Raw genomic sequence first — 26,603 nt, forward strand, 5'->3', positions numbered from 1 at the left:
AGCCTTCGGGCCACCCCGGCGTGGCAGCGTGTGGTGGGGGTCCCCGCGGAGCCGTCCCCGTGGAGCAGACCCCCAGGAACCGAGGGTCCCCCCACCCGGTGAGCCCCAAGGGGTCGTGGCCTTGGGGCTGGGGACAACGCAGTGGGGGGGGTGCACAATGGGGTGGTTGGGCAGTGGTGGGGGGCACAATGTGCGCGTGTCCCCCGGGGGGCCCTGCCCGGCCCCGCAGCCCCTCTGCGCCCCCTCCCCAACCATCCGCATCCCCTCCGCGCACGGCCCTGCTGCCCACATCGCTTTTATTTCTCTGCAAATAATAAAAAAAATACATGGTGTGAGGGCCGGGGGGGCTGCCCCCCCCCCCCCGGCCCAGGCTCACACACGTGGGGCTGCGCTGCCCCCCGGCAGCCCCCAGCCCCACGGATGTGTCCCTGGAGCCCTGTCGGTGCCGGCACCCCCCTTGTGCGTGGCGAGCCCCCTGGCCGCACTCCGGCTGTGGGGAGGGGGGCACGGCTCCGGCCGGCCCCCCAGGGGCTGTGTGCCCCCCCTGGGGCTGTGTGCCCCCCCTGGGGCTGCGTGCCCCCTCCCCAGTGCTCAGGGGGCCGTGGGGCTCACGGCGAGGCGCAGCGCCACGGGTAGGTGGTCGGAGCGCGAGGCCAGCTGGGTGATGAAGGAGAAGCCCTCCACCTCCTGCAGGGAGAGGAGCAGATGTTGGGGGAGGGTCTGGCGGGACCCCCCAGCCGTGCCCCCCCGGCACTCACCTCACGCAGCGGCTGGTTGTCGCGGCGTGGCCGGTACAGGACGTAGTCCACGCGCCGCCCCTGCCAGGCGTCACCGGCCTCGGGGTCGAGCTGCCCGCTGGACAGGATGGGGCCCGCCAGGAACTGCCGCCGGCCCCCGGGCTGAGAGAGCGTCCTGGGGGGGCACGGGGGTCAGGGGAGACCCCAGGGTCCCGCACCGGGGGGGGTGGGTGGGACCAGGGGGTGGGCACAGGGGGTCACGGGGGGCCTGGGGTCCTGCACTGGGGCGGGGGGCACAGACACACACTGGGGGGGACGGGCACCACAGCACCACCAGAGCCTGCAGCCTGTCCAGCAAGACATGGGGACACGGTGGCACCGGGACATGGTGGCACTGGGACGTGGTGACACTGGGACGCAGTGGCACCAGGACGCGGTGATGCGGGGACGCCCTCACACAAGGATGTGGTGGCGCAGGGACGCGGTCACACGAGGATGTGGCCGCACGGGGACTCAGTGACAGGGACACGGTGGCATGGGGATGTGGTGACGGGGGACATGGGGGTGCAGGGGCGCAGGGGGGAGCCCTGTGGCTGGGATCGAGCCCCCTCCCCTGGCCAGGGCAGTTTGGGCAGGGGCGTCCCTCTTCCCTCTTCCTCCACCCCATTGCCCCACCTGGGGACACCGGTGGCTTTCTGGGGACCCACAGTACCCGGGGCCATCCCCCCTCCCTCTCCCCGTGTCCCCAGCTGTCACCTCTTCATGTTCTCGGGGGTGGACACGGGCTCCTCGTAGATCTTCAGGTAGTCGAGCAGGGTGCCTGTGGGATGGGGACGGGGATGAGCAAGGGCCATCAGCGGGGGCTGCGCTGCCCCGTGCCACGTCCCCGGCCAGCCTGGGGCTCAGCAGAGCAGGATGGGGAGCGGGGACACGTCCCCATGGCCCTGCCCGAGGCACCAGCGCTGGCGCACGGGGACAAAGCCGGCGGCTGGGTGGCAGTCGGGTCCTACCCATGGCCCACGGCTCGTCCTGCTTGGGCCCCACGCGGCAGGGGTCCCGGTACAGCCTGAAGATCTCGTGGCTCTGGTTGGGTTCGTCACCTGCGGGGAGCAGGGGACACGTCACCGCCACCCCACTGGCCCCGACAGCCCCCAGCACCCGCAGGTGGCGTCCCGCAGCCCCCCCCCCCCAGCCCGTGCCCCCCGTCCCCACCTCGGGAGCAGTTGTCGAAGTTGAGGTCCCCGCAGAAGACGTCGAAGGCCACGATGTCCCCGCGCTGCTGGTGGGCGTCCTGGAAGAGCTGCACCCAGTGCAGCCCCAGCGTCAGCTGCTCGCTGCGGATGGCGGCGTCGGCTGCGCGAGGACACGGCGTCACCGGCTGTCCCAGCCCCCCACGCCCCCTCCCTGAGCCCCCCCAAAAGTCCCCCACTCACGTGCGGGTGCCTGCAGGTGGGTGCAGCTGAGGTACCCCACGACGCGCTGCCCCTGCGCGCAGCTCAGCAGCACCTGGGGGGATGCGGAGCCGTCAGGGGACGCGGCGCCCACCCCTGCTCCCCTCCTGGCAGCGGGGGGAGAACCGAGGGGGGGTGCTGGGGCCGTGGGCTGCGGTCACCTGGACGGAGAGCAGCCCCTTGGCGGACAGGGCGTCCTCGCGGGCGCCGTTGGGGTAGCAGTGGTACTGCACGGCCAGCAGCGGGTAGCGGCTGGCCAGGAAGAGCCCGCTGCCGAACAGCTTCAGCCCGCAGCCCCGCAGCCCGCGGGCCCCCACGTCGTAGACGATGTAGGGGAAGGATTTGGCCAGCTGCTGGCGCAGGCGGGCGGCGGCGCCCGCATCGTACACCTCCTGCAGGCAGAGGAAATCCGCGTCCGCCGGGAAGCGCTCGGAGAGCTCCGCCGGGAAGTGCCGGGACGCGTCCGCCGGGAGGAGCTTGGCCACGGTGCGCTCCGCCGCGGCCCCTTCCACCTCCACCGCCACGCTGCCGTAGTGCCAAGGGCCGGCCTCGCCGCGGGGCCGCGGGATGAGGCTGTGGTGGGCGCTGGGGGGCTCGGGCACGAGCTGCTGGGCGACGTAGGCGGCGCGCTCAAGCGTCCGGCCCAGGTTGCTGAACTTGGCCAACCCGCTGGGCAGCAGGCACAGGTTGGCGCTCACGAAGGTGAAGCCGCGGCGCTGCCGCAGGTCCCAGGACGGCGGTGCCGCGGCCGTCGTGGCGTGGTGGTGGTAGGCGAAGGGCCGGCGAGCCGCCTGCACGGGCAGCCACAGCAGCAGCCCCAGCGCCGTCAGGGGCAGCGAGAGCAGCAGCAGCGCCGCGCACGCCAGCCCCGCCAGCGCCCGCACGGTGCAGCCGCAGCAGCCGCGGCCTCGTGCCCGCTCCGCCGTGGTCGGCTGCAGGTCCAGGAGCCGGTTGAGGGCCCAGAAGCCGGGGCACAGCAGCCCCTGAGCCACCGCGTCCAGGGCCGCCAGCGGCCGGCTGGGGAAGGGGGACTCCCGCAGCACCATGGCGGGGGGCACCAGGGGGGTCTCGGGGCAGGCGGCTGCGTCCTGCTGCTCTGTCGGGGGGGGGCCGGGTCCGGCACCGCCAGCAGGGCCTGGGGGGGGGAGAGAGAGGGGTCAGGGCTGTGGGGGTCAGCGGGGAAGCGGCGGCACCGAGCAGCCAGGACCGGGACCCCCCCAGGACCGGGACCCCCCCAGGACCGGGAACCCCCAGTACCGGGAACCCCCAGGACTGGGACCCCCAGGACCGGGACCCCCCCACCCTCCGATGCCCTGGGCACCCACCGAGCCCCCCCCCCACGACGCACCGTTATGGAACAAGACCCCCCCCCACACCGGTGCAACCCCCCCGCCGTAACAGGTACGTACCAGGACCCCCCCCCAGTGCACGGGGCACGGACCAGGACCCCCCCCCTACCCCCCCCGCACCGGGTACGGACCAGGACCCCTCTCCGGCTGCACCGGGCACGGCCGGGTCCGGGACCCCCCCGCACCGCCCCGGTCCCGGCCCCGGCCCCGCCGCCACCGTGGGAACTTCCCGGGGGCGGCCCCGCCCCGCCCCGCCCCCCCCCGCCCCCAGCCCGCCCCCCCCGCTCCCGGCCCGCCCCGGCCCGGCCCGCGGGACCCCCCCACGCGTCCCCGCGTGCCCCCGGCCCGACCCCGGCCCCACGCGGGACGCGGAGCCCGGCCCCACGCGGGGCTGCCCCAGCTCCGGGGGGGGCGCGTGGGGGGCTTGGCCGGGGGCGCCTGCAGGGGAACGGGGGGATGGGGGCGCACGGGGCGGCACACGGGGACGGTGGCACAGGGGGTGGCACGCGTGGGGTGGCACGGGGGGTGGCACAGGGGGTGGCACGGGGGGTGACACGCGTGGGGTGGCACAGGGGACAGTGGCACGCAGGGTGGCTTCGGGGCTGGTGGCACACGGGACGGCACGCAGGGCAGCACGCACATGGCACATGTGGCCCCCCCTGCATGGCCAGGGGACCCCAGCCCCAAGCCCCCCGCCCTCGCAGCCCCCCGCTGGGCTCCCCCCAGCCGTGGCGTGGTGTCCCCTGTCCCCTGCAGTGCCGGCAGTTCTGTGCCCACCGTGTCACGGCGCAGCTCCTGGATCTGTCCCACCCGGCCGCGGTGTCCCCGGACCCCCAGACAGAGCGAGCCTGGGCACTGCCCGCACCCCTCGAGGCTGCTCCGTGCCCCTCCTGCCCCTCACCTGCCCACCAGCCCCTCGCCGACCCCGTGCTGCCAACCCCGGGCACCCAGAGCTGAGTGGGGTGGTGGGAACGAGGCCAGGACCGGGACTGGGACTGGGACTGGGACTGGGACCAGGACCGGCCGGCCTGGCCCGACCAGTTCCCCGGCACCGCCGTGCCCCGTGGCTGCGCTCCCGGACGGGAAGCGGCCCCAGTCCCGTGCCCGCATCCTCCTGCCCGCCTCGCCCGGGGCCGGTGACTCCTGCCTGACTCCACAGCCCCACGCTGTGAGACAGCCCCTCCGTCCGTCCGTCCGTCCGTCTGTCCATCCGTCTGTCCTGCCCTCTACCCTGGGAGTGCACGGGGCACTCGGGGACACTGCTCCATCCCCGTCCCATCCCACAGGCAGGGCACACGGAGCCACCAGGACCACGCCGGGCAGCAGCGTCCCCAGCCCGGGGACACCTCAGTGCCTCAACCTGCTCCTCACCAAAACCCCCATGGGGCACGCGGCCACGCTGCCTCCCATCACCCTGCCCCACCGTGTGGGGCTGGAGCGGCCCCGTCCCGTCCCGTGCCCTGCGGTGTGGGGGGTGCTGCGGCGTGACCCCTGCCCCACCGGCTCTGCCTGGTGCCGTGGGCGTGAGGACAGGCAGAGGCACGGGCAGGGGCTGACTCAGCCCAGGTCCTGCCTGTCCTGGCGCTTCCCGGACACGGCGCTCGCTCGGGGCAGCCCTGACTCCCACAGGGAAGTTAATTTGCGGTAATGAACACGTGAGTGTGAGCAGGACACGGCCCCTGCCCTGCTGTGCAGGAGGCGGTGTTGCCCCCCCCTGCTGAGCACCGGGACCACGGTGGGGTCCCTGGGCCACGGACACGGCCGGGCCACCCAGCCCCATGAGCAGTGACCCCTGCGCCACCTCCATCCCCGGCCACGGGTCACATCCCTCGGGCACACCGTGGCTCAGCCACGCTCGGCTGCCCATGGCCAGGGCCTGCCCGGCTCTCCCTGCCCGCGGCGGGCTCGGGGCCAGCAGCGCTGCAGGCACGGCCCCATGGTGCCGGCAGCTCTGCCCCATCCACCCCCGTTTGCCCCCAGGACCCCCTCGCGGCGCTGCCTCTGCCCCTGCGCCCGGGTCACTCCAGGCGGTGTCGGTGTCGGCGGTGCCGTGCCATGGTGCCTGCGGCACGGCTCGGTCCCGAGCTGCCTCCCTGGCTCCCTGCCCGCACTCCCCCCGGGGCCACGCCACCGCCCGCGTCCCCGCGCTCACCTCCGCGCCCTGCGGGGCCGGGGGCCATCGCCATCGCCGCCGCCACCTGCCCGCGTGTGCCGCGGCGCGCCGGGAGCTCAAGAGCTCGCAAACATCCGCTCGGCGCCGGCCGCCCCGCCGATTAATGACCCGCGGCCTCGGCCGTGACCCGCTGCCGCCCGCCCCGGCCGGACGGGCGCATTCCTGCCGGGATGCGTGGCCCGGGACGCCCGGCACCGCGGCCCCTGCCCGGCACCGTGGCTCCTGCCTCCGTGCGCCGGGGCTGGCGAGGCCGAGGTGGCGGCGGTGCGGCCCCAGCTCTGCACCTTGCCCAGTGCCAACGCCCGTGGTGGTAACCCCTTGAGTCCTGGGCTGGCGGCACCGCCGGGAGCGATGGCGCCCGGCGCTGATAAGAAGGAGAGATAAGGCTGGGGGAGGGCGGGGGGGCCGTTTCCGTCTTGGGGACCTTGAGCGGTTCTGTCCCCATGGGCAGGGGGAGCTCCCCCCACCCCCAGTTTGTCCCCTGGGGGCAGACACAAGGTGCAGAGCAGGGCCCTGAGACCCCCCAAATCCCCCCCACCCCCCCAGCAGGCAGCATTGCCTGTCCCTCTGCATGGGGAGGGAGCAGCCCCCACCAATTTTTGCCCCCCCCCCCATATCCTGGCTGCCCATCGCCCTCCTGCTGCCCCCGGGACTGGGGGGGCCACAGGTGTCCCCCCACCCCCAGCAGCCACGGAGCCACCACACAAGGGGGGGGGCAGAGGGACGCAGGGCCGGGTCCCACCAATGTAGGGGAACGGCCGATTGCTGGGGGGCAGCGCTGCCCCCATGGGTGGGAAACCCCCACCATGACCCCCCCACCCTGCCCCCACATCCCTGTCCCTGTCCCGGGCCCCCCATCATGGCCGATGGGGTGGGCACCGGGGGTGAGCACCCACTGGGGCTGCGGCGCCTTTTGGCACGGTGCCGGGGCTCCAGCCTGAACCTTTGGGTTGGGGACCCCGTGGCCTTGCCCTTCATCCCCATCCCGTCCCTGTCCCCGTCCCCATCCCCGTCCCTGTCCCTGTCCCCGTCCCCATCCCAGTCCCAATTCTGCCTTCACCCCATCCCCATCCCAATTCCCATCCCAATTCCCGTCCCCTCCCCGTCCCCTCGCGGCGTCCCCCACCTCTCCGCAGGCCGTTCAGCCCCCAGCCCCCCTTCAGGTGCCGCGTTTCGGGCGGTTTGCCCCAAGCTGCTGCTGCTGCTTCCTGCGCTGCTTCCCCTTCCCGCTGTGGTCAGCGGCTCCCACGGCGACGGCGGCGCCCCCGGCCGGGCTGGGGGCACGGCGAGGGCGGGGGTCGTGGGGAGGGCCGGGGGGCACGGCAAGGGTGGGGGGCACGGCGCGTGCTGCCCCCAGCCCCCAGGTCACCGCCAGCCGCGGCTCCGTGTGCAGCCCCTGTCCCCTGGCATGGCTGGGGGGGGCTGGGGGGCTCTGGGGGGGGCTGGGGGGACTCCTGGGGGGCTACGCACTCGCTGTGCACCCCCACATGTGCACAGGGCCCCTGGTGCCCCGGCACTGCTTTGCACGCCCAATGTCAACGTCACCGTCACCGGTGCCCCAGGGGACCTGCGGGGCTGGGGCGAGGCCGCAGGCGAGGCCGTGGGGACAGGAAACATTTTGGGGCGGGGGGGGGGCACCTTGTCCCCTCTCCCCCCAGTGCCACCGTGCCACAGGTGTCCCAGGCGCCCGTTCCCACGGGTGGCAGTGGCTGTCCCGGCTCTCACATCCCTGCCGGGGGCACCGCGCCGTGCAGAAGTGAAAGCGAAAGGACAGCGGCCTCCGGGAACGGGCTGCTCCCCCCCCCTGGCACGGCCACAGCCCCGCTGCCTTCACCCTGCCTGCACCTCACCAGCACCCCCAATTGTGCCCCCCAGCCCCCAGCCGACTGCCTGTGACGTGGCACCACCGCAGGAGCCGTCCAGCCCCCCCCCCGAGTCACGCACATCACGGGGGGGCACCCACGTCCCCAGAGCCGGCTGCTCCGTGCGCCAGCAGTGCCCGGACACGCGTGTGCCCAGGGCCACGCACGCGGCCTCGCACACCTTGCACACCCCCTGCTGCGTGTGCACAAGGCTGGGGGGTGTTACACGGCGGTGCCCCCCCGGGGGTGTCCGGGAGCTGAGTGCCCCCAGGCTGTGGTGGCCCCCACCAGTGGCACCAGCGGAGGGTGAGCGCACCGGCGCGGCGTTACCAGTATATAATATATCACTGCCACAGCGGTGCCCAGCGTTTTGGGGGGGGGTCTTTACTGGCTGCGGGGGGGCTCAGCTGAGGAAGAGCGGCTTCCCGTCCTCGCGCGCCAGCTCCTGCAGGCACTCCAGCAGCACCAGCGCGTCCGCCCGCAGCGCCGGCGACACCGTCTCGGACACCGCGCGCCGCAGCTGGCCGGGGCTGGGGGCGGCGCGGGCGGCGGAGCCGTCGCCCTCGGGCAGCTCCCGCAGGATGCCGAAGGTGTTGACCAGGGACTCGGCCAGCGCCGGGTGCACCTCGGGGTTGTAGCCCAGCGCCCGCAGGCGCGTCATGAGGGTGAAGTAACGGCGCGCCATGGCCGCACAGTGCTGCTCGTCGAAGGCACCCGGCGTGCCGCTGAAGATGGACTGCGGGGGGAGAGGTGGGGAGGGGTCAGCACGTGTGGGGCTGGGACACCGAGCGCCCAGGGTCTGCATGGAGATCATCCCATCCCGTCCTATCCCGTCCCATCCCATCCCATCCCCATCCCATCCCCATCCCCAATCCCCAGTCCCCAAACCCCAATCCCCAATCCCCAATCCCCATCCCATCCCATCCTCATCCCCATCCCAATCCCATCCCAATGCCATCCCATCCCCATCTCTTCCCCATCCCATACAATCCCAATCCCATCCCCATCCCCATCCCCATCCCATCCTCATCCGCATCCCAATCCCATCCCATCCCATCCCATCCCCATCTCTTCCCCATCCCGTCCCATCCCATCCCATCCCATCCCATCCCATCCCATCCCACCCTTTCCACCCCATCCCACCCCCACCCCCCCACCCCCACCCCATCCTCCCCACCCCCATGATCTTCTCGGGGATGTTGGTGACGGTGAAGCCGTAGAGCCGGGGCCGGTCGGGGAAGATGTTGGCGAGGATGCGGCGATCCAGCTGGAAGGCGATCTCCCCCACCAGGCGCTCCGAGTGCCGGGCATCTGCGGGGGGGGGGTGCTCAGCGCCGCCCCCGGCTGTCCTGCCCCCACAGCCCCTCACCCCAGGACCCCCCAGGACCCCCTTCCCTGCTCCTGGGGGCTTGGGGCTGCCCACAGATGGGATTTCCCCATGGAGAGGGGAACGAGGGGACTTGTAGGGTGTGATACGTTGTGTAGGAGGGGAGCCCCCACCCGCTGATCCCACCCAGAGGTGATCCCACCCGCACAGCTGGGCCAGCTCGGTACTGGGAGCACTGGGACGGGCAGGAGCCAGGGCAGTGGGGATCCCGGGGGGGGTGCAGCGTGCTCTGACCCCCGTCCCCTGTCTGTACCTCGGTGGCTGGCGCCCTGCGGGGTCTGTGGGGTGGCGGGTGGGCGCTCGGCAGCTCTGGGCATCTTCCTCGAGGGGTCCTTGCGCCGCACGTCGGGGAGCCGCAGGTCCAGCGGCTGCTGCTGCTGCTCCGGGGGCAGCGGCTCCGGTGGCACCGGGGCCACCGGGGTCACCGGGATTGGGGTCACCGGGATTGGGGTCGCCGGGATCGGGGTCGCCAGGATCGGGGTCGCCGGGATCGGGGTCACCGGGACCGGGGTCGCTGGGATTGGGGTCACTGGGACTGGGGTCACCGGCATCGGGGTCATCGGCATCGGCGGCATCGGCATCGGGGTCACCGGGGGGCCGGGGCTCTGCAGGTTCTGCGCACTGGGGCTCCTCTGCTCTGGCGTCCCTGGGTCTGGGGGCTGCTCGGGGGGCTGCTGGCGCTCCGGGGGCAGGGCGAGGCTGCCCTGCAATTCGACGGGGCAGGAGTACTGCAGGAAGTTGTCCCCAATGAAAGGGTTGGCGTACATGTTCACTGGCACGGCTGCGGAGACAGACGCGGTGCTCTCGGTCCCTGCAGCCGCCAGCCCTGTGCCCCGTGCCCCCAGCACCTCCCGTCCCCATCCTCCAAGCGGGGGCACACCTTGAGGGGTGAGGGGACAGGGATGGGGACCCCGGGAGCTGCTGCCTCCACCCAGGGGCTGCGGGGCTGCGGGTGCTGCGGGATAACCCCACGGGTGGGCACAGCTCGGGGGCTGCGGGGCGGGGGTGGCGCAGGGAGCCCAGTCTGGGGGTGCCCACGGGGAAGGGTCCGGCCGCGGGTCCCGCACGCGCCCCAGGCCCTGTGGTTACTCTTGTTCCTGGTGGCGACTGGGAAGAAGGCGGTGCCGATCTCCGTGCCGCCGAGGGACGGCTCAGGCATGATGCCCTGCGGCTGCAGGTTGAACCAGATGGGCGACAGCGGGACGCTTTGGTTCTGCGCCGATTCCCTGTCCCGCGCCACGCTCGCTGCGGGAGGGGGCAGGCGTTAAGCCCCGGTCCCCCCGCCAGCAGCCGGCTCGCCGCGGTGCCGGCCGCCCCTGACCTGCGGTGCCGCCGGTGAGGTCTCCGGGGCCGTCGCGGGGCGTGGAGGTGAGCAGGGGCTGAATGCTGGGGTGGCCGCGCAGGATGTGCCGCAGCTGCTGGTGCTCCTTGATGAGGTTGACCACGCGAGCCAGCTCCTCGTTCTCCGCCAGCAGCGCCTGGATCTCGTGCCGCAGCTGGTCGTAGCAGGCGAAGACGGAGAGCCCGGCACGCGAGGGGCGGATGGCGAGCAGCGGCTGCATGGCCCCCTGCCCCGGCCCCCCGCTGGCTGCGGGGGCCGGGGGGCTGCTCCCGCCGGGCATGGGAAGCCCCCGGAGGTGGTGGTCAGGCGCGGGATGATGGTGCCAGCCGCTGCCGGGGCGTCTCCATCCCGGGGCACGCGTGGTTCCGAGGGGGATGTCACAGAGGGCCCACCCCGGTGCGCGCCCACCCCCCCCAGCACCATGGTGCTCGGTCCCGGCAGGCGCCCCAACAGCCCCTGCGAGGAGGGTACGGGCAGCGCCCGCGGGGCACGGGGGTGGTGGGGGCTGGCGGGGGAGTGTGGGGAGGGTCGTGGCTGTGGTTTTATGGCTGTGGTGGTGGCTGTGGTTATGGCTGTGGCTATGGCTATAGTTGTGGCTGTGGCTGTGGTTAGGGTTGTGGTTGTGGTTACGGCTCTAGCTACGGTTGTGGTTGTTATGGTTATGGTTTTTTTGGCTATGGTTCTGGTTGTTGTCATGTTTATGGTTTTATGGCTATGGTTATGGCTATGGCTGTGGTTACGGTTATGGCTATGGCTATGGTTGTGGCTATGGCTGTGGTTATGGCTGTGGTTATGGCTGTGGTTATGGCTATGGCTGGGAGGAGCTACACCCGCCGCCCCGCAGCCCCCTTGTGCCGCATGGGGTGGGCAGTGTGTGGCACGCTGCGGTGGCCGGGGGTGCCGCATCGCAGCCGCGCTCGAGGCCGGTGCAGAGAGGCCGACCCCTCTCCATCTCCTTCCCCCCACCCCGCAGGAGGACCCCCCTGTTGCCAGCCCGCCATGAAGTGCTGCAGCCACTGCCCGGACCCAGACGCGTGGCCGCCCGCCTCCTGTGCCAGCCCCTCCTGCTGCCTCGACCCCCGGGGGGGCTGCACCGGCAGCCCCCTGCCCTGCCCCGGCCCCGCCAAGCACCCCGGCAGCCCCAGCGCATCCGCACGCTCTGCCGAGAGCCTGGGGGGCTCCGCGGGCTCTGCCGACACCGCCTCGTCCGCCGGCAGCGCCAGCCTGAAGCCGGGCGTGGAGGAGGCGCTGGGCACCATGCTGACCGCCTCCTGCAAGCTCAGCCCGAGGCCGGCCTCGGCGCTGGGCCCCGCCATCGACCGCTCCTTCATCACCACCAGCCTGGCCGCGCAGATGCTGGAGGAGTTCCTGACGAAGCAGGTGCCGGCGGCGGCCACCGAGGTCCCCCCGGTGCGCGAGGACGTCCCCGAGGAGAGCAACCGGCAGGGCCCCGTGGCTCCCACCGCCTCCCTGGAGAAGCTGCGCCGGCACAACCGCCGCTTCCAGCGGGCCAAGGCGCGCTTCCAGGGCCACGGCGAGCTCCCGGTGCAGGCGCTGCTGCCCGGGCTGGATGGGGGCGGCGGGACAGCCCCCCGCCACGGCACCCGGCCCGAGCCGCGCCACGGCCCGCCCTGGGACAGCCACGGGTGCAGCGGGCAGGGCGGCGAGGTGCTGTGCCGCGGCCCCGCCTGGCACGCCTTGCACGGCTGCTGCGGCACCGTGGAGGTGCTGAGCGGCGCCTGCCCCTGGGAGCGCGACGGCGGAGCCGCGGCGTGCCGGGAGTGCGGGTGCAGCTGGGGGCTGCCCGGGCACCCGGTGCCGCCCGGCCCCGTGCCGTGGTTGTGCAGGCAGGGCGAGCTGCCCGGCGCCCCGGAGCGGTGCTACGGCGGTGCCGGGAGGCAGCGGGACGTGCACGGCTGGACCACGCGCACCGCCGCCGCCTGCACCGTGCTGGGCCCGGAGTCGCGGAGCTGCCACGGAGCTGCCACCGCCGTGCTCAGGGCGGGCAGGGTCCCGCACTGCGAGCCCCCCGCGGACAACCAGGTAGGCGTCGCGGCGCAGGGTGGGCTGCGGCCGGGCAGGATGCTCGGCGCGCGGCAGCACCAGCAGCTCTGTGCCTCCCGGCTGCAGGGCCCCCCCGGGATGCCGTGCTGCAGCCACGCAGAGCCGGGCACCAGCGCCCTGCGTGGCTGCAGCTGCCCCCCCCGCTGCAGCTGGGGCAGGAGCGTGGAGGAGCCGCGCCGGGAGCCGGACGGGGAGCGGAGCCGCCTGCGGCGCCGGGAGCCAGCGGGGACCCTGGCGCGGGGCAGGGACCCCGGGGGGGAGCCGGAGGGCCCGGTGGCCTGGGCCCCCCCGCAGCAGCGCCCGGGTGCCATGAACACGGTGCAGCTCATCGCCAAGACCTTCGAGCTGCGGGCGCAGCGCGACGCCGCGCAAGCCGAGCGCGACCGGCAGCCCCCGTTCTGTCGCAGGGGGGGGATGCTGGAAAACTGCCCCCCGGAGCCCCGCGGGCCCTGCTCCCCGGGGTGCTGCAGGGGGCTCCCCCGGGCCAGGGGCTCGCTGCCCCCCGAGTGCGGCCGGGCGCGGGGGGCGGCGCAGCCCTGCTGCGGCTGCAAGGCCCGGGGGGGGCCGGAGGGCGCCGGCTGCATCGAGGGCGAGCGGAGCGGACGGAGCCAGCGCTGAATAAAGGGGCCGAGGAGGCTGAGCCCGATGAATGTGTGCTGTGGGGGACGTGGTGTGGGCGAGGGGGGGGCACTGGTACCCTGCCCGCCAGGTGGGGACACCCCGAGACCCCTGCCCCAAACATGGCTGCGCCCACCCTCGCCCCCAGGATGGGGGATAAGGGTGAGGAGGGGGCTCCTCCGCCCACCTCGGGGGGGCTCGGCCTCACCCTCTGGCTCCAGGGGTCTCCACCATGGTGACAACTGGACCCCACGCGGGGCTGGGGGCCTGGAGACCCCCCCAGGGCTGGGAGAGCCCCCAGCACTCGTGGGGAGGGGGCAGCAGTGTGGGGAGGGGGCAGCGGTGTGGGGAGGGAGGAGCTGGGGGCCGGGGCTGCGCCCTAGGGTGCAGGTGGGGCTGGGGGGGTCAGGAAAGGACCATGAAAAGCGGAGAGGTGAACTAAACAGTTTTATTAACGGCAGAACCGGAGCCACAGAACGGGGTGAGGACGGAGCCTCTGGCCGCGCGGGGAAGGGGCTGGGGGTGCCGGGGGGGTGGGGGCCCCGCGGGGACGCTCCGGCCGCGAGCGGCGCCTGCCTGGCCCGGCGGGACCCTGCTCGCAGCCCTGCCTGAGCCGGGGGTGCAGGAGCCCCCCCCCGGGACCTGCGCGGCCGTGGGGAGGGGCGGGGGGCGAGGGCAGAGCACGCGTGCGGGGAGGGAGGACGGAGGGGGCGAGCTCCACCGCGGGCTGGGGGAGAAAGTGCTTCCAATTTCCATTCAACGCGAGGGGGGGGCGCCTTATTCACAGCTGGGGGGGGGGAAGCTGGGGCTGAACGGGGGGCGGCGAGCCCGGCACGGGGCCCAGGCTGCCACCCATGGGTGCCGGGCACCCTGCGCCCCCCAGGCAGCTCCCAGGCGCGGGCAGGGAGAGGTGGGGAGGGGGCAGAGAAAATCTAAGGGGAGAAGGGCCGGGGCAGGGGGGGGGGTGATGAGGACACCGAACGGAACGTGCTGGGTTTCGGGGGGCGCCGCGGGGCACGGCTACTTGCGGCAGGGTGGGGGGGGGCCGCTACTCCTTGGCCCTGCCGATGATGGCCAGGATGTAGAGGAAGATGTTGATGATGTCCGTGTAGAGGTTGAGGGCGGCGAAGACGTACTCCTCGGGGCTGAGCGCCAGCTGCTTGTTGCCCAGGATCATCTGCGTGTCCACCGCCAGGAACTGCGCGAGACGGGGGAGGCGCTGGGGGTGGAGGCAGCGCCCCACAGGGGGGTCACCCCCTCGCTGACCCCCCCCCTGCCCCGGCCCCGGCCCCCGGCACTTACGCAGGTGAAGAGCAGGGCCCCCAGGGAGGCGTAGATGATGTCCATGATGCGGTTCCGGATGAAGATGCAGAGGATGGAGAAGAGGATGAGCACCACCAGGCAGATGATGAGCACGCCCCGGCAGGAGGTGAAGTCGTACTTGGTCTGCGGGGCAGCGCGGGGTCAGCACAGGGGGACAGGAGGGCAGGGGGACCCCCGAATCTCCCCTGCCCTGAGCCCCCCACCCCCGGTACAGCCCCAGCCCCGCCGCCACCCCCAGCGCTCACCTGCAGGGAGAAGATGACGACCGTGAAGCAGACGACGACCGTGATGCCCACGGCCATGATGACGGCGTCAGTGTTGTAGAAGCTGGCGATCATCCCCACCATGTAGGACAGGCTGACGGTCAGGATGGACTGGGGGGGGGGCACAGACAACGCGTCAGCCGGGCCCTGCCAGCCCCCCAGCCCCTCACCCCCCTGGGAGGTGCTGCCTGCGCTGGGCTCTGCTGTTTCGGGACAGACCCCGCACTGCCCAGACCATGCTGGATGAGCCCCACTCCAGGTCGGTCCCGTCCCGCAGCGGGCAGGCTGCAGGGCCCCGCAACTTCCCAGGGTGTTGGGGAAACCTCGAGGCACCAGCGAGCAGCTCCCTGCCCCACAAGCTGCTCCGGGCCCCATGGGCTGCTCCCTGCCCCATGGGCTCCTCTCTCTGAGCCCCATGGGCTCCTCTCAGCACCATGGGATGCTCTCTCTCTACCCCATAAGCTGCTCCCTGCCCCATGAGCTCCTCTCTCTGAGCCCCACAGGCTCCTCACAGCCCCATGAGCTGCTCTCTCTCAGCCCCATAAGCTGCTCCCTGCCCCATGGGCTGCTCTCAGCCCCATAAGCTGCTCTCTCAGCCCCACAGGCTGCTCTCTCAGCCCCATAAGCTGCTCTCTCAGCCCCATAAGATGCTCTCAGCCCTATAAGTTGTTCTCTCAGCCCCATGAGCTGCTCTTGCAGCCCCACAAGCTGCTCTCACTGCCCCTTAAGATGCTCTCAGCCCCATGAGCTGCTCTCTCAGCCCCATAAGGTGCTCTCAGCCCCATAAGTTGTTCTCTCAGCCCCATGAGCTGCTCTTGCAGCCCCACAGGCTGCTCTCTTAGCCCCATAAGTTGCTCTCTCGGCCCCATGAGCTGCTCTCTCAGCCCCATAAGTTGCTCTCTCGGCCCCATGAGCTGCTCTCTCAGCCCCATAAGTTGCTCTCCCGGCCCCATAAGATGCTCTCAGCCCCATAAGACGCTCTCGCAGCCCCACAAGCTGCTCTCAGCCCCCCACTTCCCGAGCCGTGGGGCCGGGCAGGCTCTCACCAGTGCCACCAGGTTCCAGGGGTGCTTGCGGCGGAAATCCCCGCAGCAGCTGAGCACGATGAGCGAGATGAAGAAGACGGCGTAGGAGATGTAGTAGGTCCAGACATTGCGCTGCACGAAGCCCTTCACGCCCTTGACGAAGGTGAACACGGCCACGAAGGCGAAGGTGACGCTGAGCTGCAGGCTGAGCACCAGGAACACCTGCGGGGACGGCACGGCTCACCACGGGGCGCCCCGGCCCCAAACCCCGGCCCCCCGCGCCCCCCGCGCCCCCCACCTTGCGGATGAAGGCCTGCCGGATGCTCTTGTCGTCCCAGTGCGCCGAGGGGAAGTCCTGGTTGTCGTAGTAGGAGGGGGGCCCGTCCTCGTGGTAGGTGCTGTGCAGAGGGGCTGCGGGGAGGGGGTGGGCGCTGAGCCGGGGGGGGGGGGGGGCGCGGGGCACGCGGTGCCGCCAGCCCCCGGGGCGGCCGCTCACCCACTCGGACGCCCGGTGCCCACGGTCCCCACGGTCCCCACGGTCCCCACGGTGCCCACGGTCCCCACGGGGCGCGGTGCGGCCACGCCGTGCCTGGCAGCGGTGGGGGAGAGCAGAGAGGTGGGGGGCCGGGGGGGGCTGAGCTCTGCTCCCACCATGGCTAGGTAAAGGGGGGTCCCTCCTCTCCTTGGGGTGCCCCCCAAACTGCTCTGCCCCCCTCCCATGGCTGGGGGGGCCAATCTCTGCTCCCCCCACGTCCAACCGAAGCGGGGTCCCTCCTCTGCTTGGGGTGCCGGGGGTCCCAGCCCTGCCGCACCCCCTCCCACAGCCCGGGTGCCACCACCCCGTGCCCACCCTGTCCCCGGGGGTCTCTCCGTGCCCCCCACTCACAGTCCTGGTCCCCGGGCACCATGGGCTGCGGCTGGGCGTACGGCGGCTGCGCGTAGGGGCCCTGCGGGTAGGGCCCGGCGGGGGGATAGGGCCCGGCGGGGTACGGGGCGGGGGGATAGGGCCCGGCGGGGGGGTACGGCCCCGAGGGGGGGTACGGCCCCGGCCCCGGCGCGAAGCCGGGCTGCCCGTAGGGCGCGGGGGCGAAGGGGGGCGGCGGGTAGGGCCCGGTGGGGTACGGGGGCTGCCCGTAGGGTGTGGGGGCCGGGGGCTGCGGGCCCGGGAAGCCGTCGGCCGTCACCAGGAAGCTCTTCTCGTGCGACATCTTCGCCCGGGGGGGGCTCGGGGCCGCCGTGCTGCTGGGGGGGACAAGGAGGAAAAGAGGGGGGGGCACGGCCCCGCTCAGCAACGGGCCCGCCGCACAAGATGGCGGCCCGGTGGCGGGGACGTTGCCATGGCGACGAGGCCCCCCCACACACACACACCGGTCACGGGCCCGGTCCCGGTGAGGCCGCGGCCGCCGCTGGGCCCCCCCCCGGCACGGCCCAGCCTGGGCCTGGCTCCCACCCGCGCCTGCGCCACCCCCGCAGGGCCTGGGATGGCCGCGGCTGCGGCCTGCGGCAGGGTCTGCACGGCCCCATAGCGCCCAGCACGGCCCCATAGAGACCAGCACGGCCCCATAGAGCCCCACACACAACCCCATAGTGCCACAAAGCCCCATACACAGCCCCCCACACGGCCCCATAGTGACCCACACAGCCTCACACGGCCCCATAGTGACCCACACAGGCCCACACGGCCCCATAGAGCCCCACACGGCCCCATAGTGACCCACACAGCCCCACACAGCCCCATAGTGCCCCACACAGCCCCATAGCACCTAACACAGCCCTATAGAGCCCCACACGGCCCCATAGTGCCCAGCATGGCCCCACAGAGCCCCACACAGTCCCACAGCACTCCACAGCCCCACACACAGTCCCCCACACGGCCCCATAGCACCCAACACAGCCCCATAGTGCCCAGCACGGCCCCATAGAGCCCCACACAGTCCCATAGCACTCCACAGCCCCCCTACAGCCCCATAGTGCCCAACATGGCCCCATAGAGCCCAACACGGCCCCGTAGTGCCCCACACACAGCCCCCCACACGGCACCATAGTGGCCCCCCACGGCCCCATTAATGCCCCACAGCTCCCCACACGGCCCCATAGCACCCAACGCGGCCCCACACAGCCCCACACAGCCCCACAGCCATGCCCCATCAGCACCCCACATCGCACCCTACAGAGCCCCACAGCACAGCCCCACAGCAATGCCCCGCACCACCCCGTATGGAGGCCATAATAGCACCCAACATCACACCCCACACAGCCCCAGGGCACAGCTCTGCCCCACAGGGCAAAGACCGAGCCCCACAGCAGGGCTGGGATGGGGAAAACCCCACTGGGCACCGGGCAGGGGACGTGTCCCCGCTGTCCCCCCCCTATGGGGCCAGATCTCCGCACCCGGGCAGGCTGCCCACAGGGGACGCGTCCCCACTGTCCCCAGTGCCCCCCCCGTGGGGCTGCGTCCCCGCACCCTGGCTGGCTGCCCACGCTGCTGGGGACAGCGCTGCTGCGGGGACGAGGAACAGAAAGTGCAAGGGGGGGGGGGGGACGGGGACGGTGCGGGGGTGTCACGTCACGGGGGTGGCGTGTCACGGGGGGTGGCACGTTATGGGGTGCCGTGTCATGGAGGGGGGGACATGTCACGGGGGGGTGGCATGTTATGGGGGTGGCATGTTACAGGGGGGGACATGTTATGGGGGGGGGAATGTTATGGGGCGGTAACATGTCCCGGGGGGGGTGGCATGTCACGGGGCGGACATGTCACGGGGCGGACATGTCCCCGGGGCGGGTGGCATGTCCCGGGGGGGGCCACATGTCCCGGGGGGGGCCATGTCACGGGGGTGTCACGCAGCCCGGCCCCCGGCCATAAGCCGCTTTGCCCTAACGCCCGTAATTCCCCGCCGCGGCCTATTTACGGCCCGGCCGCCGCTAATCCCGGGGGCTGCGGCCGGGACCCTTGGGACCGGGGGGGGGTCCCCTTGGTGCCGGGGGGGGGGGGGGGGCCGGGGCTCTCCGGTGCCGCAGCGCCGGGGGGGGGCCGCGCCGCCGCAGCGCCGCCGCAGCGGGGCCGTGCGGGGCCGGGCCGGGCTCCGCGCCCCCCTCCCGGGGCCGCGGACACGCGTGGGGGCACCCCTCGAGCCCCCCGCCCGCAGCCCCGGGCTGCGCGCCCCCGCTTTTCCCGCGCGCGCCCCCGCCTTCCCGCGCGCGCCCCCGCTCACCGCGCCGTGCAGGCAGCGCCGCTCCGCTCCGCGCCGCGCCGGGAGGGGCGGGGCCTCGGCAGGGGGGGCGTGGCCTGGAGGAGGGGGCGGGGAGATGGGCGGGGCGATTGGGCGCTGCCCCGCCCACCCGCCCGCCCCCCCCGTCCGGTTTCGGTTTCGGTTCCGCGCCCGGAGCGGTGCGGGGGGGACGGGCAGCGGGGGGGGCGTGGGGGGCACAGGGGGGCGCAGGGGGTCCCGGGAGGTCCCGGGGGGTCCCAGGGGGTGCCAGGGGGCTGCGGGGGGGTCCCTGGGTTGGGGTCCCTCGGGGCTGTGCTGCCGTGGGTCGGGGGGCGCACGGGGTGGGGGTGTTGGGGTCCCCGATCTGAGCGCCCCCCCCCAGAGGGGGTCGTGCGGGATGGCCGAGGGGGTGCTGGAGGTGGGGGGCGCCCCCCCCGACGCCGACGAGGATCTCCTCGTCCTCTACTTCGAGAGCCGGCGGCGCTCGGGGGGGGGCCCCGTGCGGAGCTGCCAGCGCCTGGGGCCGCTCTTCATCCTCAGCTTCGAGAGCCCCCAAGGTGAGAGGGGAGCGGCCGGGCTGCTGCTGGGGGCGCTGGTGCAAACTGGGAGCGCTGGGGTGCGGTGTGAAGGGGCCCCGGTGCAAACTGGGAGCACTGGTCTGAGACACGAGGAAGTCCTGGTCCAAACTGGGAGCGCTCGGGTGGGGTGTGAAGGGGCCCCAGTGCAAACTGGGAGCACTGGGCTGGGCACTAGGGGACCTGGTTCAAACTGGGAGCATTGGTCTGAGACACGAGGAAGTCCTGGTCCAAACTGGGAGCACCAGGTCGGGGTGTGAAGGGGTCCTGGTGCAAACTGGGAGCACTGGGGGCAGAGCGCAGTGGGCGGCTGGTCCAAACTGGGAGCACTGGGCTGGGCACTGAGGGCCTTGTTCCAAACTGGGAGCACTGGGGGCAGAGTGGGGTGGGGGGCTGGTCCAAACTGGGAGCATTGGTTTGGGGTGCAGAGGGCCTTGGTCCAAACTGGGAGCGCTGGGCTGGGCACTGAAGGCCCTGTTCCAAACTGGGAGCACTGGTGAGCCGCACCAGCAGCCCGCGGTCGGGGCTGTGCAGGGTGTGGGGTGTGGGCGCTGCCCCCAGCCCCCAGCCCCAGCCCCCAGTGTCTCTCTCCCTCCCCAGACGCCCAGAGTGTCCTGGCCCGGGCCCCCCACCGGCTGCAGGGCGCGGAGCTGCGGGTGCGCCCGGCCCCCCCCTGGGACCCGGCGGGGCTCCTGCTGGGGGGCGTCAGCCCCCAGACCCCCCCCGAGCTGCTGGAGCTCTACGTGGAGCACGTGCTGGAGCGGCCCCCCGGCGCCTACAGCCTGTGCCGTGCCGGGGACTGGGCGCTGCTGCGGCTGCACGAACCGCTTGACGACACTGGTGAGTGCACTGGGACGGCACCGCAGTGCTGGGTGTGCTGGGGGTGCCGGGGGTGCCGTGGCCTCTGCTCCCAGCGGAGGGGGACTGGGAGCACTGGTGGGCGCTGGGAGGGCTGGGCGGAGAGGTGCCGGGTGCCCCCGCGGCCCCGGCGTCACCGCCGCCTCCCTGGCAGCGCTGGCGGCGGTGGAGGAGCGGGTGCGGTGCCGCAAGCTGGAGGGGGCCACGGTGGCCGTGCAGCGGCTGCCGCAGACCGACAGCGTGTGGGTGAGGGCGCCGGGGCTGCACCGGGACCTGCTGGAGCTCTACTTCGAGAACCGCCGCAGCGGGGGCGGCCGCGTGCGCGCCGTGCGGGTGCTGCCGGGGGGCCGAGCGGCCATCGTCTCCTTCCAGGAGCACGCAGGTGAGCGGCCGCGTGCTGGCATGGCCCGGGGGGGCCCCGCTTTTTGTTTTGCCCCCTCCCGCAGCTCATCCTGGGGGTCCCGGCCCTGTCCCCGCAGTGGGGGCGCGCACGGCCCTGGCTGCACCACGTCTCTCTCCTGGCAGTGGCGGCGCGGGTGCTGCAGCAGCCGCACCAGCTGCAGGACAGCGAGCTGGCCGTCTCGCCCTACTACGAGTTCCTGGAGCCGGCGGAGGAGCCGGACCCTGGGGATGCTGAGCCAGCTGCTCCCGGCCACCAGGAGAGCAGCACGGAGCCGGCGGAGCTGCCGCGGGAGCCGAGCCCGGCACCGTCAGCAGCAGAGCCCGAGCCACGGCTGCAGACGGTGACGGAGGCGATGGCACAGGAGCGCCTGGCGCTGCCGGCCCCGACGCTGCTCTTCCTGCGCCGCGAGGACGTCCGCGCACACCTGGGGCAGCTCCTGGCCGGCTGTGCCACGCCAGCCACCTACGCTGTGGCGGAGGACGAGGTGGTGGTGACGGCGCAGAGCCCCGCGGCCGCCCGCACCGCCGCCCGCCTGCTGCAGGACGCCCTCAGCCCCTTCACCGTGGAGCTGTCGGCGCGCGAGGCGCTGGCGCTGTGCTCGCCGCGCTGGCACCAGCTGCGGGAGCGGCTGCGGTGCTGCGAGATGCAGCTGGCCCCCGGCAGCGGGCGGCTGCAGGTCCTGGCGCTGCGCGGCACGGAGCAGGAGAACCGGCGGCAGCTGCGCGATTTCCTGCGGGACGCGGCGCCCGACGAGACGCTGGTGGCGATGGAGCGGGGCGCGCTGCGCTACCTGCAGCGGCACTACCAGGACCTGCTGGCCAGCATCCCCGAGGTCTCCATGCTGCCGATGGAAGGCGACGATGTCGCCGGCTTCAGGGTGAGCGCGGGGCCGGCGGGGGGCCGGGGGGGGCCGGGAGGAGGGTGCTGACCCCGCGGTGCTGTGCCGCAGGTGAGCGGGGAGGCCGGGCGGTGCCAGGCGGCCGCCGAATTCCTGCAGAGCCTCCTGGGCACCGTCAGCTCGCAGACGGTGACGCTGAGCTACCCCGGCGTCGCCCGCTTCCTGCTGGATGAGGGCGGGCAGAGCATCCTGCGCCAGCTGGAGAGCCGCTTCCAGTGCGTCCTCGAGCTGGACAACGTCCAGTGGAGCCCCCCGGACCCCCAGGTACGGCCGGCGCTGGCTCTGCTGCTGCCCGGGGAGGCCGGGAGGAGGGTGCCAGCGGCACCGGCTCTGTGCTGCCTGCGTGTGCAGCGCCTCCCGTCCGTCCCCACAGCTGGAGCTGGCGGAGCTGCTCCCCCTGAGCTGCCGCCAGCAGCCGCAGCCCACCACGCTCGGCTCCAAGCACCCGGAGCTGCCCGATGGTGCTGCAGGAGACAGCCTGCCCCCTGACATCGGTGAGTGGGGTGCAGGGGGGTGCTGGGGGCGCGGCGACCCCCGGGTCAGGTCTGGCTGACGCCGGCTTCTCCTCGCAGAGGAGATCAAGGCGCTGCTGACGGCACTGCGCACCGACGGCACCCGTGAGGATGAGGAGGGCAGAGGCTCCCCCCTGCCCGCCCTGCACGAGGCAGCTCTGGAGCAGCTCGAGGGCAGCTTCGGCAAAGAGTGGGACCCCGACGGTGTGCTCGAGCCCCTTGGTGCGGATCAGGAGCCCTGGGAGGCGTCTGAGAGCTACGGCACCAGGGACGTGCTCCTGGACGAGCTGGAGGGCGGGGAGGAGGACGAGGAGGCGCAGATGCTGCTGGCCATCCAGCGGTCCATGGACAGCACGCAGCACGAGGACGAGGAGCTGAAGCGCGCCACCGCGCTGTCCCTGCACTCCTACCGGGAGGAGCAGCGGGCTGGCCCCCACCCCGCCTCGGACGAGGAGGATGCTGGCCTCCTGGCCGCGCTGGAGGCCTCGCTGGAGGAGGCGCTGCCGGCAGCCGACACGGCGCGGGTGACGCTGTACGCCTCCTTCGAGCGGGACGTGAGCGCGCTGCCCCGGCAGCTGGAGCAGGCTCTGGAGGCTCGGCTGCGCACGGAGCAGGTGGAGAGCGCGGGGCTGTGGGCGCTGCCGGCCGGCTGCCGCTGCTGCCTGGCCCTGCTGCAGCGCCGGCACGCCGTGCGCCTCTCCCTGCGCGACTCCACGGCCACCCTGCACGGCTTCGCCGGGTACACCGCCGCCGCCGCCCGCGACCTCGCCGTCCTGCTGCAGCGGCTGAGGCCGGCGGAGCGCGGTCCCCCCGGGGCGGCCACGGCGGCGGCGCGCTGGGTGCGCTGGGACCCCACGGGCACGGCCGTGCCCTACGAGCCCGCCACCGCCGCGCTGCTGGAGGCGGCGTGGCAGCGTGGGGAGAGGCAGCTGGACGTGCTGCTGGACGGGCGGCCCGTCATCGTCGACCTGGAGCAGATGGAGGAGTACGACATCAGCACCGCCTCCGCCCTGCCCATCTCGCGCAGCGAGCCCCCCAGCGAGAGCGCCTGGCACCTGCTCGGTGCGTGCCGCGGGGGGCCGGGGGTCCCGCAGCGCCACGGGCTGCACCCCCCCCCTCACCGGTGTCCCCTCCCGATCTCTTCTGCAGGGCCGGAGGCGTCGGGGCTGGACGAGGAGGTGAGGCTGATGCCGCTGGCCGAGGACTCGGAGGAGTTCGGGGACACCGTGCAGCTCTTCTACGCCACCCTGGAGGAGCTCTACAACAAGATCCAGATTGTGAAGGTGACACGGGGCCGGGGTCCTGGTGGGGGGGTCCCGGGGGGGCTGGAGCCACAGGGCCTGACCGCTGCGCGCTGCCGGCAGGTGGAGAAGCTGATCCACCCGCTGCTCTACAAGCAGTACCAGCTGAAGAAGGCCAGCATGGAGAAGGCGTGCCACAGCCGGGCCGTGGAGCGCGTCCTGTTCCACGGCACCACGGAGCAGTCCAGCCGCGAGATCTGCCTGCACGGCTTCAACCGCAGCTTCTGCGGCAAGAACGGTGAGCGCGGGCTGGGGGCGAGCACCGCGGGCGGCATCGCCGTGCGCCGGTGTGGGGTGCCAGCCCCGTGCCCCTTGCGGTGCCGGCCCCGTGCCCACCGCGGTGCCGGCTGACCCCCTCTGCCCCAGCTGCTCTCTACGGGCTCGGCGTCTACTTCGCGGCCAAGGCGGCCGTGTCGGCGCAGGAGCAGTACTCGCCCTGCGGCACGGACGGCAACAAGTACATCTTCGTGGCCAAGGCGCTGACGGGGGACTACACGCTGGGCAGCCGGGACATGCGGGCACCTCCGCTGCGGGAGGCGGCGGGGGCCCCGCGGCGCTATGACAGCGTGGTGGACAACCTGTCCGAGCCCAGCATCTTCGTCATCTTCAACGACACGCAGGCCTACCCCCAGTACCTCCTCACCTGCCGCCGCTCCAAGCTGCTGCATTGAGCCCGGTGACCCCCCGGGGTTGGGGTCCCGGGGGGGGGGGGGGTTTGGGGATGTGGGGACGGCCCCGGTGTGGCCTCAGGGGGGCAGAGATGGGTGCAGGGTGCAGGGGATGCGGGTGCAACGTGTACAGGATTTGGAATAAAGGCTGGGTGGCTCCTTGTGCGCTGGAGGAGAGTTGGGGGGCTGAGGGGGTTTGGGGGGCTCACCCGGCCCCTCGGGGCTGGCAGGATCCTGGGGGGGCCCTGCTGGGGCGGGGGGTGGCCAGGGGGTCCCCCACTCATCCGTCTGCGTCTGTGGGTTGGTGGGGGGGGTGGGAGGTGGCCCCAAAGGGTGGGCTCCGTTGGGGAGGGTCGGGGGGGTCCTGAGCCCGTGGGGATGGAGCGGGGAAGCCCAGGGCGCTGGTGCCACCCGTGGTGCCGGTGTCACCCGTGGTCCTGGTGCCACCCGTGGTGCCGGTGTCACGCGTGGCCGCACGGTGGCAGCAGCCGCGAGGGGACGGCCAAGGGGCCGGGGTCGGGGGGGGGGGCCGGGCACTGGGGCCCCCGGGGGGGCCGTGTCCGGGCGGTGCCGCTCGGCGTTTCGCAACCCCGGGGGTTTTGGGCAGCGCTTTCCGGAGCTTGGCACCCGCAGCCCCGGGGCATCCGGGCTGGGCTGGCCCCGGCCCCGCTCCCCCCGCGCGTGGGGCCCGTGGGGGCCGCGGGCGGATCCGGAGCGGCGGCGGCGGCGGCGCCCCGGGGCTGAGCGGGCAGCGCGGGGGGGGGAACCCTGCCTGCACCCTGCCTGCGCCCTGAATTCCCTGCCTGCACCCTGCCTGCACCCTGCCTGCACCCTGCCTGCATCCTGCCTGTGCCCTGCCTGTGTCCTGTCTGTGTCCTGCCTGCGCCCTGCCTGCGTCCTGAGCACCCTGCCTGCACCCTGCCTGCACCCTGCCTGCACCCTCAGCACCCTGCCTGTACCCTGCCTGTGTCCTGAGCACCCTGCCTGCACCCTGAATACCCTGCCTGTGTCCTGCCTGTGTCCTGCCTGTGTCCTGCCTACGCCCTGCCTGCGTCCTGAGCACCCTGCCCAAACCCCCAGCACCCTGCCTGTGTCCTGCCTGCACCCTGCCTGCACCCTCAGCACCCTGCCTGCACCCTGCCTGTGTCTTGAGCACCCTGCCTGTGTCCTGCCTGCGCCCTGCCTGTGTCCTGCCTGCATCCTGAGCACCCTGCCTGCGCCCTGCCTGCATCCTGAGCACCCTGCCTGCGCCCTGCCTGCGTCCTGAGCACCCTGCCTGTGTCCTGCCTGCGTCCTGAGCACCCTGCCTGCACCCCGCCTGCACCCCGCCTGCGCTCTGCCTGTGTCCTGAGCACCCTGCCCACACTCCCAGCACCCTGCCTGTGCCCTGCCTGCACCCTGAGTGCCCTGCCTGTGTCCTGAGCACCCTGCCCACACTCCCAGCACCCTGCCTGTGTCCTGCCTGCACCCTGAGCGCCCTGCCTGTGTCCTGAGCACCCTGCCTGCACCCTCAGCACCCTGCCTGTGTCCTGCCTGCACCCTCAGCACCCTCAGCACCCTGCCTGTGCTGCAGCTGCCTGTGCTTGCCCCTCTCCCCGGCAGAGCCTCGCTGCACCCCGTGGGCACCCCGGGGGGCTCCGGGGGTCTCTGCTGCCCTCCCCCAGCCCATCAGCACAGTGCCAGCAGCGGGCACAGCCCCAGGGCACTGGGCAGCACCGGTGTCTGCTGGCCTGCAGTGGGGACCCTTGGGGACTGGGGGTCCCTGTGGCCATGGGGCAGGGCCAGCGTGCCCAGGGGGTGGCACCGAAGGGCCACCAGTCCCCAGAGCCTGGCACCAGGAGGTCCTGGCTGGGGCCATGGGTGATGCTGGAGCTGGCAGCGGCCGGGCTACGGGCATGGAGCCACTGCCTGGGGATGTGTTCGTGTCGGGGGCACCCCACAGCAGTGCCAGGGGTGGGGGCATGGGGGTGCAGGGGGTGTAGGGGGTGCAGGGGACATGGGGGGGTGTAGGGGACATGGGGGATAAAGGGGGTGCAGGGGATAAAGGGGGTTCAGGGGACGGGTGTGGGGGGGCTCCTTGCAAGATGTGAGAGATTTTGGGACGTGAGCAACGCTGGGGGGCCAGGACCATGAAGGATGCAGGGGACGGGGCTGAGCATTGGAGCTGCCTGCAGACAGTGGGTGCAGGGGTGGGGGTGGGAGGGGGTGTAGGGGACACGGGCAATGTAGGGACACAGGGACACACAGGGGGCCTGGGGGCCTGGGGGATGTTGGGGGGTGGGTACACAGGGGGAGCATGGCGTGGGGCAGGCGGCACAGCCGGGGGGTGGCCGCACCGCACCCTCCCGGTGCCAGGATCCGGCCCCATGCAGCCGTGCCGCAAGCAGGGTCCCCATCCCGGGGGGCGTTCGGAGCTGGGGGGGCGCAGAGGCTGGGGGGGTCCCTGCAGCCGGGGGATCCCCGCCACGGCCCCCGCGAGGGTTAAGGCTCCGCGGCAGAGCCGGAGGCGTCCCCGCCGGCCGCAGTGAGTCAGCGGGGAGAGGCCGCACATCTGGATCCCTCCTGCAGCAGCCGGACGGGGCCGC

General features: G+C 73.1%; 4 protein-coding genes and 1 pseudogene across 8 annotated transcripts; 3 read left to right on the plus strand and 2 right to left on the minus strand.

The window, feature by feature from the left end:
• Positions 1-279: 279 nt before the first annotated feature.
• Positions 280-7,892, minus strand: LOC311432907 (sphingomyelin phosphodiesterase 5-like). Of its 3 annotated transcripts, none has more exons than XM_084511497.1 (8): positions 6,837-7,892; positions 2,350-3,323; positions 2,171-2,243; positions 1,950-2,090; positions 1,748-1,837; positions 1,494-1,557; positions 759-912; positions 280-687 (listed from the first exon to the last, which is right to left on the minus strand). In XM_084511497.1, exons 2-8 carry the CDS (start codon positions 3,232-3,234, stop codon positions 592-594), a joined length of 1,503 nt encoding a protein of 500 aa, XP_084367623.1. In that variant the 5' UTR covers positions 3,235-3,323; positions 6,837-7,892; the 3' UTR covers positions 280-591. The 3 variants fall into 3 exon arrangements, with proteins under 3 accessions (XP_084367623.1, XP_084367622.1, XP_084367624.1); XM_084511496.1 differs by lacking the exon at positions 6,837-7,892 and adding an exon at positions 5,690-6,072; XM_084511498.1 differs by lacking the exon at positions 6,837-7,892 and adding an exon at positions 3,669-3,734.
• A 2,227-nt stretch (positions 7,893-10,119) lies between these two features.
• On the plus strand, positions 10,120-12,983 carry LOC311432488 (uncharacterized protein; the record flags this gene model as incomplete). Its single annotated transcript, XM_084510934.1, has 4 exons — positions 10,120-10,150; positions 10,250-10,768; positions 11,275-12,344; positions 12,432-12,983. The coding sequence occupies 4 exons, from the start codon at positions 10,120-10,122 to the stop codon at positions 12,981-12,983; spliced, it is 2,172 nt and encodes a 723-aa protein (XP_084367060.1).
• LOC311431658 lies at positions 10,827-11,149 on the plus strand (annotated as a pseudogene). Its single transcript has one exon. The product of its transcript is annotated as an uncharacterized misc_RNA (transcript).
• A 434-nt stretch (positions 12,984-13,417) lies between the features above and the next one.
• On the minus strand, positions 13,418-18,855 carry GRINA (glutamate ionotropic receptor NMDA type subunit associated protein 1). Of its 2 annotated transcripts, none has more exons than XM_084511237.1 (7): positions 18,807-18,855; positions 16,481-16,833; positions 15,893-16,005; positions 15,616-15,816; positions 14,552-14,680; positions 14,286-14,429; positions 13,418-14,181 (listed from the first exon to the last, which is right to left on the minus strand). In XM_084511237.1, exons 2-7 carry the CDS (start codon positions 16,800-16,802, stop codon positions 14,032-14,034), a joined length of 1,059 nt encoding a protein of 352 aa, XP_084367363.1. In that variant the 5' UTR covers positions 16,803-16,833; positions 18,807-18,855; the 3' UTR covers positions 13,418-14,031. The 2 variants fall into 2 exon arrangements, with proteins under 2 accessions (XP_084367363.1, XP_084367362.1); XM_084511236.1 differs by having other exon boundaries at positions 16,481-16,836; positions 18,807-18,849.
• Positions 18,856-19,113: 258 nt separating this feature from the next.
• Positions 19,114-24,181, plus strand: PARP10 (poly(ADP-ribose) polymerase family member 10). The gene is made up of 10 exons (XM_084508572.1): positions 19,114-19,360; positions 19,979-20,218; positions 20,391-20,618; positions 20,762-21,516; positions 21,589-21,801; positions 21,911-22,031; positions 22,110-23,111; positions 23,199-23,332; positions 23,414-23,588; positions 23,717-24,181. The coding sequence occupies exons 1-10, from the start codon at positions 19,201-19,203 to the stop codon at positions 24,019-24,021; spliced, it is 3,333 nt and encodes a 1,110-aa protein (XP_084364698.1). The 5' UTR covers positions 19,114-19,200; the 3' UTR covers positions 24,022-24,181.
• The last annotated feature ends 2,422 nt before the right edge of the window (positions 24,182-26,603 follow it).

Source organism: Aythya ferina, assembly GCF_964211825.1.
Source record: "Aythya ferina genome assembly, chromosome: 2".
Classification (NCBI taxonomy): Eukaryota; Metazoa; Chordata; class Aves; order Anseriformes; family Anatidae; genus Aythya; species Aythya ferina.

What these genes read in the sequence shown, in the direction of transcription:
- LOC311432907 (XM_084511496.1), bottom strand. Translation starts at nt 5,723, where the DNA reads ATGGCGATGGCCCCCGGCCCCGCAGGGCGCGGAG. An exon ending in AGGGGCTGCTCTCCGTCCAG is followed by an intron (nt 2,244 to 2,349) that starts GTGACCGCAGCC and finishes GCATCCCCCCAG; the next exon opens with GTGCTGCTGAGCTGCGCGCA. An exon ending in GGACGAGCCGTGGGCCATGG is followed by an intron (nt 1,558 to 1,747) that starts GTAGGACCCGAC and finishes CCCATCCCACAG; the next exon opens with GCACCCTGCTCGACTACCTG.
- GRINA (XM_084511237.1), bottom strand. Translation starts at nt 16,802, where the DNA reads ATGTCGCACGAGAAGAGCTTCCTGGTGACGGCCGACGGCTTCCCGGGC. An exon ending in GGCAGGCCTTCATCCGCAAG is followed by an intron (nt 15,817 to 15,892) that starts GTGGGGGGCGCG and finishes CCGTCCCCGCAG; the next exon opens with GTGTTCCTGGTGCTCAGCCT. An exon ending in TCGTCATCTTCTCCCTGCAG is followed by an intron (nt 14,430 to 14,551) that starts GTGAGCGCTGGG and finishes GCTGCCCCGCAG; the next exon opens with ACCAAGTACGACTTCACCTC.
- PARP10 (XM_084508572.1), top strand. Translation starts at nt 19,201, where the DNA reads ATGGCCGAGGGGGTGCTGGAGGTGGGGGGCGCCCCCCCCGACGCCGAC. An exon ending in CAGCTTCGAGAGCCCCCAAG is followed by an intron (nt 19,361 to 19,978) that starts GTGAGAGGGGAG and finishes CTCCCTCCCCAG; the next exon opens with ACGCCCAGAGTGTCCTGGCC. An exon ending in CAGCTTCTGCGGCAAGAACG is followed by an intron (nt 23,589 to 23,716) that starts GTGAGCGCGGGC and finishes CCTCTGCCCCAG; the next exon opens with CTGCTCTCTACGGGCTCGGC.